Source organism: Varroa destructor, unplaced genomic scaffold (assembly GCF_002443255.2).
Source record: "Varroa destructor unplaced genomic scaffold, Vdes_3.0 BEIS01000001.1, whole genome shotgun sequence".
NCBI classification, from domain to species: domain Eukaryota; kingdom Metazoa; phylum Arthropoda; class Arachnida; order Mesostigmata; family Varroidae; genus Varroa; species Varroa destructor.
Window position 1 is genome coordinate 39364863 of NW_019211454.1, and position 9970 is coordinate 39374832.

The window sequence follows — 9970 nt, forward strand, 5'->3', positions numbered from 1 at the left end:
GGTATCTATCCATGATTGAGTTTGGCACTTAAGAGCAAACAGACCCGTAATTATCAGGTGTCTGATACGGGGTATCGGCCTATCAAACAAGTAAACGTTTCCGTCCAGACTCGAAGTTTCCCAATCACGAACTAATCTCAAATTTTGATAAAAGTGTGTACGCCTGCGATAGTTGTAACGAAAACTAATTTTTTTTTTCTTCACTTTTTAATACTGCACCGCAACCAAAACCATTTCAATATGACCTGAGCCTATAAGAGCCAAGCGGCCACATTATATTGGACGCTTTGATGACGAATAATCCTAACTATCCATCATATGGATATCGACGAACTCAACGTGCTCGGCTCCTATATAAGCAAATAATCGTGAACAAGAATTATTTTACTGAAGGTCCCTTATAGTCGTTGTACTGTTGTTATACTGAGTACCTGCAGTAATGTATACAGTCAAGCCTGCTTGGCTATAATAGATTTGTAAATCCATTATTACTTTCGTTTTTACCAAAAACTCAAAAATGTCTTTGTCCAGGCTTATCTCGAGCTGAAATAATTTCTACTTTAATAATAATTTCTAAAAACGAAGATCTAATAATTTCGAAGGCGCACTGCAAGTGTTACGTAAATCTAACAACAAGGTTATCGTTCTATTTCATGTCTTGATTCGTTTACGCATCTGCCTCAAAGAAGAACTCAACCTTAGGTCTTATTCCTGATTCGATAATCTGTTAAAAAAATTTGTCTTGCCCGTCTGTTCCCGCTTTTCTCGAGGCAAGACCGTGCAATGCTTCCAACGGGAACTTGCTTTCCGTACATGGAAACATCACAGTTCACGGAAGAAAAACGTGACGAATCGGTCATTTTGATCAACTTCTTCCAGTAAGCGTATAGCTGTACACACACAGATGTGTCACTGACCGGACTTGAATTCAAGCTGTCTAGCCACCTTGTATGTGGGGTAAATAATCAACTTGATTGCTTGTGCTGCATAGATGAAAGCGTCTGCTCCTTTGCTACAGCCCAACATTTCTATAATAAATGCATTAAAACATCAGTTCTGTTTCAAGCATTGCGTTGCCCTGCTAGCCTGCAGAATGAAGCAGCGAAATGGCCACGGCAAAATCTCTGTCGTTGATATAGGGTATTAGCCATATTGTAACAGTCCATAAAACGGCTGCATCCTGGCGTACGCTTAATCTAACCACTATTTCTCCTGCCAGCGCCCCCTGTCGGTATCTTTCAGCAGCTCGCAGTTGTTGTACATGTCGCGTATTTCTTAAAACAACAGGTTTGACCCGATCGAATGGTGACACTCGTCACCGCGATAGAAATTCTATAAAAGACTTTGTACAAACAACGTGGACGTGGATTTGTTGTTAGGACAAAGGCTGTTGATGTTTTATAATTCGGGTTACATAGAAGTCATGTGAGTCAAACTTTTAGAATTGATTGAATACTAATTAGGTGAAAAACATTTGTTATAAATTCTAATAGATTTTATCTGACTCTGTTATCAGGCCTTACGAAATGTAGATGCCTTGCTAATTTGTGCGCAGCCTTCTCCAGTTGGTTAATCAGCAAAAATGTTAACTAGAAAAACAACACTAATTTTCGATATAACCTTATCAGCATCTATCTGAAACTGCATTGACCTGTCGTTGCTAATTGTTAGATTTCAATCAGGTGTTGTTTAACGTCAACTGTGTCAGATGGCTGTACGTAGACAAGTTGAAGCGACCGAAGACTAACAGCGGCTTGTATAAACACATTTTTTTTTGTCTGCACAGTAGGAATCCTCATGTCTATAGGAAAAGAAACTAAGTGCCTGACTCGATCGAATTTTTCTTCAGCTACCCTTCACCTAAAGACACTATCTAACTGTCCGTAGAAACTTGATTATAGATATGATAGAAACTCTATCGAGTCAAATTATCGGACACAAATCATTTTGGTTATCATACTCATTTTGTGCTACATATTCTTGTTTTCTTTTTAAGAACAAAAACTGTTCTTGCCTTCAGTATGGCCAGTCGAACTTCTATTTAAGCAAACCGTCCCTTACGCTATCCTTGAGTGTCGTACTATTACCTTACATATATTTCCTTATCTCTCTCTATATTTGTTAGTAATGGTCATAGCACTAACCTTTTGATTCTTTTATTTTACTGTAGTTATATAGACATCAATCAGGTGGTTACCTTTTGCTAGACAGCGAACCACTATTTTTAGATCTATTTTTTTTCTAGCCATTCTGTGCAGGGAAAAATGTTTCATGACATCTAAATCTCCCGTAAATTCCATTAGCGTTTTGAGTTCTCCTAACGAGTGAGGCGTTCACGTAGAAACACTAAGTAATCACTGTCACGGGTTATTATCACAATTAGCGGACGCGAAAGCGAGGTAAGTGAAGAGAGATTAGCCCCGTCGGCATCGTCACCACTAAATCATCAAGTCACACCATGAACAATACCTGATGCTGTATTTGCCAGCGGTACCTGAAGGTAAGCATCATTAGCGTATAGCCTGTCAAGTCGTTACGACCTGTACCACTGCTGCCACTTGGATCAGCCTGGAACGTCAATCATGCGGTCTTTAGTAGCTCTCTTGCCACTTTTGTTTTGCGTACGAAGTGGCATTGTCGCCGCAGAATACAACTGTTTCCCAAAAAGGTACAACAGCGACTCCCTAGTATGTGTCTGCAATGACACTAATTGCGGGCTACTTGGGAAAATTCAAGCGGAGACTGGCCAAGTTGTTGTGTACCAGAGTTCGATAGCGGGTCAGCGATTTGAGAGAAGTATCGTCGAATTCGGCCATTCGTTTATGGCGAAATCTTCCGAGAATACTACTGCCGACTTGATAATTCGCGTAAATACTAATCGGACGCTTCAGCAGATCATCGGTTTTGGAGGTGCATTTACAGATGCGGCAGGCATCAATTGGATGTCTTTAAATTCACAGTTTCTTCGTGATCGTCTTATCGAATGCTACTATGGACCGCACGGCCTGGAATACAATATGGGAAGAATCCCGATGGCTGGTTGTGATTTCTCAACCAGAGACTACACATACGCCGACTTGCCAAACGACTTTGAGCTGAATAACTTTTCGCTAGCAATCGAGGATACCGACTACAAGATACCGATGATTGCCGCAGCGAATAAAATTGCCACGGAACAGGTGTATTATCTTGGCTCGCCCTGGTCGGCCCCTGGCTGGATGAAAACAAGCGGCCGCACTTACGGTGCCGGTGGTATAAAAGGGTCTCCAGGAGGCTCTTATTATAAGACATGGGCAGAGTATTTCGTCAAGTTCTATGAAGCTTATAAATCACACGGAGTCAATATTTGGGGCTTTACAGTCCAGAATGAACCAACCACAGGCTTCATGCCCTGGGGATGGCAGACAATGGCTATGAGCCCTTACACCGAGCGAGATTTCCTAAAGATGGACCTTGGACCAGCACTGTTCAATGCGACGAATAACAACATTAAGATTCTGGTGCTCGACGACAACCGGATTGTGCTTCCATGGTGGGCTAACGTCATATTCAGGGACCCTGAAGCTAGTAAATATGCTGCAGGTCTTGGAGTTCATTGGTATCTTGATGGGTTCCGAAGTGCGAACGTACTGGACGAGATACGCAAGACACATTCAGACAAATTCATCATCAACACTGAAGCTTGCGAAGGGTTTCAGCTGCTGGCAAACGCTGTTATGCTAGGTAAGAAACGGACGCGAACATAGGACCAGATTCCCAAGGTATTTCGTTCGCATTTAGACGATTCGAGTAACATAGTAATCTGCTCTTCGCATGAATTTGATTGACTTGTTTGTGTCCGACTTTTTGAAGTTAAACTTTATAAAGAGAAAATAAAACTGCAATGAATTACAATGTTATGTATTAGCGTATATCCACATTTACAGTGGTACGTAGACATGATAGGGACAACGCTAGTGTGAAAAAAAGCTTGTTAATATATAGTAATGCCAAGTTGACCTCATAGGCCGAGCGATCGATTTCATTCGATAAAAATATCAGGAAGCCCGTAGACTTGGTTTGCGATCAATTTTCGATTTATCCCTAAGCGTTAAACTTATAGTTCTCTTAATTAACGTCGTTACAGGTCGGTGGGAGAGGGCTGAATCGTATGCGATGAGTATCCTTGATGACTTAAGGCATTCCGTTTCTGGTTGGATTGACTGGAACCTGTATCTTGATCTCACGGGGGGGCCTAATTGGGTGAAAAATTTTGTTGATGCCCCCATCATTGTGGACAGAGACAAGCAGGCATTTTACAAGCAGCCCATGTATTACGCTCTTGCGCACTTTACCAAATTCATCCCAAGAGGATCGGTGCGTATATTCCGTATTCCGTTTAGCCTTAGCTGGGTAAATAAAATTGACAGTTCTATTCTACGACGCACAAGATGCTTTGTCGAAAATACTCGATTTGGTGTCAGCTAACTTAACAGAGAGGAACTATTATAGCTGTGACAACTTAGATGCTTTTCTTATAGTTTATATATAGATCGGCAAAATGCACGAAGGTCTATGCTCTGCATGTGCTGGAGTTCTAAAATAAGGATGGGCTGTTTCGGTAGTTGAAAGATAATAAAGATGCTTTTGTGGCATTACACTGCTGTACTACTCGTCTAGGCGGTACTAGTTCGAATAATTGTATCACCACTCACTAGCGCATTGCAGAGACAGACCTTCATGAACAAATGCCCAACAATGAGAACACAAGCTAGTTGTTCATAGAGACATGACTTTGAAGACTGGAATCATCCGCAATAACGACTTTTATATCGATAGCGTAGAGTAGTTTCGTGAAGGCAATCTTGTTTGCTAGCATCGTATTGGCGTGTCTATTTTTCGATTCCATCATTTTTGGCATCCATTGCATCAAGGTCATCTTTGTTAGTTTGTGCATTTATAAGTACACGTATGTATGTGGAACACATTCGTTTTCCTATAATAATTTCTCTGAATATATGGATTAGTTGAAAATTTGATCGGCTTTTAAGGTCCTAAACAGGACTAAATTCGAATCGCTTCCAGATTTCTCATCTTGTCTAGTAGACGTAAAGTATTACTAAATGGGTATTGTTCAAACAATTGTAGTCCTTGATGCCAAAGATGCACATAAAACTCACTCTTAATTGTGTTTTTTTCCTTTTCAGTATCGACTGGACGATGAGCTGAAAACAAACGTCAGAACGTTATCAGGAGTAGCATTGCTACGTCCTGATGAACTCAAGGTAGCCGTATTTCTGAATACAGGCAGCAGTAACAATACTGTAGAGGTTAACGATGCCGACGGGCGGCAATTTAGTTTCAAAATCGGACCCAGAAGTATTGCAACCGTTATTTGGTGAGAAGATTGTCACAGCAACTGCCCACAATTAATCAAGATTTAAATATATGTCAAGAGGACCATCAGTTAACATGTATACTGAGATAAATGTACTCTAATAAAGGATTAAGCTACTACAGCGACCACCTGGATACTTTTCTATTGAAAATGGAAGAAAGTTATAATCGTCTGCATTTAATTGAACTGGGCTCATGACCCGCGAAGCCAAGTTAGACGTTCAGAGAGCTTTTAGATTAAATTGGCTATAAGAGTTTGTTTTTCAACGCCATACGTTTCTTCTTAGACACAGATCAGCTTTCGCTCGTAGAATGCAGAATGTGTACGTGCACGCTGAAGACATAGCCTTTAGAAATTCAATTTTATGAAGATCTGCATTTTACCAAAGCGCTGGATCCTACCTAGAACAAGAACAAGTAAACCTTAGAGCACAAAAGAGAAAACAGAATGCCAAACCGCCAGCTCTTAAGAAAAACGAGATAAGAGAAACTTTCCGCCAAAGCTTTTTTCGGTGGCCATTATCCCACCTTTGTAGTTTTCGAATTTACTCCTTCTACCGGCGCAAGATGTACTTCACGTTGTTGACTTATCGAAGTGATATGCTTGAGAGAAGTAACGTTGAGTCTATTTTGATGGCGCTAACTGTTGTTACATTTTCCTAGACTGTGATTTATATATTACGGTACGTGTAAGTAAGTAAGTAAACTGTGATGTATTGAACCATAAGCGATGAGAAGGTAAACGTACTTAATGTGCATAATACAATGTAAGTATAACAACGTGTAGTGGGTAGGTATACCGTAAAGCTCGAAATGTCTGTTCTAGTATATTTACGATTTATATCTATATGCGTATATTTACGCATAGGAAACAACGAGGTATTCAAAGGCTCAGAAGGACGTGGAGAACAAGTTAAATTGACGCCAAGATTTTTTGTATGTTATTTCTATTCCTGAGAAACATTGCCACTTACGTAAACGACGCGTGCAGCTGTACAGATCATTTTTTTTGTTTAAGCTAGGCTCGCGTCTGTCTGAAAGGCAAAATGCAGATCAACAGATTTGAGCGTTCGCAGCCCTATTAACATCGAAACATCTTAAGAATGGTCAAGGGAGAAAATTGTTCATAATAAGGTTATGACCATTTGGTAACTAACTAGAAATTTCTAGAAAATAGGTTTCTAACATTTTGGCGCGAACATGTAATATCAAGATACAGATGTACTTAATTTATCGCCGGTAGTTTGTAAAAAGCGAATCGTTAGGGCATGGATTTGTATGGACGAAACGTGTCGGGAAATGTTACCATGCCAGCTTGTACATATATATATATATTTGTATATAGAAGCTGGTTTAATGCGGTCTTACAAAACAAGCCGTATATGTTATGGTCATTCTCTAAGTAGATGCGATCATCTGTATAGAAGAATATTTCTTCATTTTGGTCCTGGTAATATTCTGACCAGACGCTATTCTGTCGTCTCCATCTTTATAAATGTCGTTTGTTTCAATGTTTACGCACGTCGTGTGACAAACTTCAAAAACAAACAGGTTATTATAGAAATAGTTGGTCACTATTCGATTATACCTTTATTATAAATGCAATAATAGCTTTTATCCCCATTGTAAACACATTAAAATGAAACGCATTTAATAGCAAGGTATGCGCGGAGCAAAGTTATCGTAACTAGATTTTTATCATATCGGAATTTATATGCTGTTTGTTTAATAATTTAAGTATATTGGTTTAGCATTTAAACGTTAATATCTTTATGTTAAGTTAATATTTTTCTCAAATGGTTCATTCTCTACTAAATAGTTCATTTGGTTTTGTGCTATTTTTCTTCACCGTAATGTGAAATAATGAAAACAATTTAGCTCTTATTATAAAACTAAATAAATGTTTAAATAATAAGACCGCTAATGATTCGTATGGAAACATTCTCCAGTTTATTTCTCATGTAGTTCGTTGAAATAATAACTGATTTCTAACTAATATATAATTGAATGTTTTCGGTTTTGTGCCTACCATGTTATTGAAGTCAAGCGCGCGCATTTTGAGTGGCAAGCCTTTCAATTACTACACTCTTCGTTGTCTTCTTCTGTTCTGGTGGCAACTTCCAGTCACACGATTAATTAAGATTGGATACGTCCTGTTTAAACTACTTATTATGAAACAACAATGCTTTTACTCTATAATGTTAAGTAGGTCATGTGCGAGAGCGGTAAACTCCGAAAAGCATTACGTCCTTCAGTGCGAGAACGTAAAAGTGTATTTAATCGCCAGTTTAGTTGTCGGAGGATTTATTTATTTAACTTATACCTATATAGTTTTATTGTGCTGTGTATGCCAGATAAAAATTTAATTGTACTCAGAGTTTTTTTTTCCGGTGAATCCGTTCATGATCATGAGCTAACCACTCGTTTGTTCTTCGAATCTCGCCACCGCACCGCCAACTTGCTATAATATAGTTTCCACTATGTTATGAAGCTTCCAAGTTACTTGGTTTCTTGCCATACTCGTAGTTTCTTCAAAAAAATTGCTTAGTACTGCCGTAAGCTTTTTAACGAAAAACAACACAACCAAAAATTCACGCTTCTTAGGATACGGAAAAATGAGAGCGCTGCGGCTTGGAACCCAACACTAAAAAATAATTTTCTAAATAAAATACATATACATGCAAAATACATATGCTCTTGAACATTTAGGGTATCCATAGGGTATCTGTTTCACCCATGATCTACCATACGTATTCCTGCTGATGATGTTCGGCCGTCTCAGGAAGGTTTTGCTTCCATTAGCGATGCTTTTCTGACTATCTTCCCATAAATAGAATATACGATATATAGGCTACGTGAGTAAATTTTTCGAAAAAAAAAATTAAACAAGATGGCCTCCTAAAGTTTAAATGGTGTTTTTTGCAAAGAACCTTTCTCCTTGTTTGTTTGGTACCTGTTAAAAAACATGTTCGAGTTCAGTCGATTTATAATAGCCGTAGTAAATAATACATACAATCGAAAATGATTAAACTGGGTTGATTTAAAACAGATGTGGTGCATAATACATGTAATAATAATATATGTACACTAAGGATATCTGAAGGTGGAGCTTAGGGTTGTTGAACCAAAAGCAAATGTAGCATTTTGTGTAAGACTTGTTATTGGTGCCCATCAATAAGTAAAAGTAAATATGTTGTAACTTTTCATAATTCATCAGATTGTTAAATCGTTTAATATGACTAGATAAAATAAACTGAAACAAAGATCAGATTTTTATTTAAGTTGAAAAAAAATTTGTTCTGAGTTGATGTCCATCAAACGATCCGACTTAACGTCTAGAAAACTGAGCGTAGGCCGGCAATTAAGTTATGTTGAAAATATCATTTGCTGTTTCTAACTTTTGTAGCGTATAAAGATAAACGCATAATGTGCAAGTAATTTCCTATTCTAATTCACGATAATTTTAGTGAACGGACAACGACGACAAAACTTCGGAAGTTTCAAGGGAGACCGGCCATTTTACGTTTTATGGCGAGAATCAACAAAAGAACGTCGTTGATCCCACCGGGACAAAACTGTACAATGAGAATTGGGCCAATTAACGGCTGAAAGCAGAATGTAGTTTCCGGAAGTTCCTGGAAAGCATATACACTACACGTAATACCGACTGAGGAATATAAATACTTTTTTTATTGACAAGGAAACTGAGGTAATGCATGTACAATAGTGATCTTTAACTTATTATAGTTATTAGCTATCAAGCATTGAAATAAACATGGGCTGAACAATCTATTGCCTCGCATTGCTGGTGAAATTGTCCGTACTGATAAGTGCTAATAGGAACGTTCGATATAATTTTGGCAAAAAGGAGCTGTCATACTGCGCAGTTATTGAAATTCTTCAACAAGGGATATAGGGGATTAGAATGATGATTGGGTCCAGCTTTGTAGACGATGGTAATCGTAATCGTTGCCGTTCGTGAAATTCCATTTTTAACTTATATTCTCAGCTTTTTGCATCGACAAGAGACGCCAGGATCAAAGAAGAATTAATTTTTTTATATGAAGTACGTGTCTTTGAGGCCCAAGCTCATTAAAGTAGAACGTTTTTAATCAGAAAAAAATTCCATGGAAATCAAAGAAGCTTCCCACCTGCATAGAACAATTGTCTATCAGCCAACAGTGAAGGGATGCAGCTAGCAAAAATGGTGAAAGTTCACGTTATAGCCTAATAAAAATCCTGGGGTCGTTATTTCAAGCCCAGTGAAGAAGTATAAAAATAGTTTATATAAGTTAAAATAAAAATAGTTTATATAAGAAAATTAACACATCTCTCGTTTTTTAAGTTGTTTTGAAAATACGCCCTGTCTTGTTTTAGATGAGATGCATTGGTTTGGGGTCTTCAGATAAACAATTAAAGGTTCCTTCCGAATACATACATTTATAAATTCATGTGCTGTGTCTAATAAGCGTAGGTGGGTCAAGAGACACTTGAATCTGATAGTCTTGAAACGTGACAATAAAGATTTAGTTGAAGTTTTGCTGCACAGACTTAGTGCACTAGGCATTTATTTATAGACGGTATCACTTCAAAA

At 38.2% G+C, this 9970-nt stretch overlaps 1 protein-coding gene across 1 annotated transcript; it reads left to right on the top strand.

The window, feature by feature from the left end:
- The first annotated feature begins 1277 nt into the window (after nucleotides 1-1277).
- On the top strand, nucleotides 1278-5505 carry LOC111255530 (putative glucosylceramidase 3). The gene is made up of 4 exons (XM_022817589.2): nucleotides 1278-1425; nucleotides 2384-3723; nucleotides 4127-4356; nucleotides 5187-5505. The coding sequence occupies exons 2-4, from the start codon at nucleotides 2583-2585 to the stop codon at nucleotides 5379-5381; spliced, it is 1566 nt and encodes a 521-aa protein (XP_022673324.1). The 5' UTR covers nucleotides 1278-1425; nucleotides 2384-2582; the 3' UTR covers nucleotides 5382-5505.
- Nucleotides 5506-9970: the final 4465 nt, after the last annotated feature.

Bases quoted from the DNA above. Each gene is read 5' to 3' on its own strand.
- LOC111255530 (XM_022817589.2), top strand. From the start codon at position 2,583: ATGCGGTCTTTAGTAGCTCTCTTGCCACTTTTGTTTTGCGTACGAAGT. The intron at 3,724-4,126 runs GTAAGAAACGGA...ACGTCGTTACAG, and splicing joins GGCAAACGCTGTTATGCTAG to GTCGGTGGGAGAGGGCTGAA. The intron at 4,357-5,186 runs GTGCGTATATTC...TTTCCTTTTCAG, and splicing joins AATTCATCCCAAGAGGATCG to TATCGACTGGACGATGAGCT.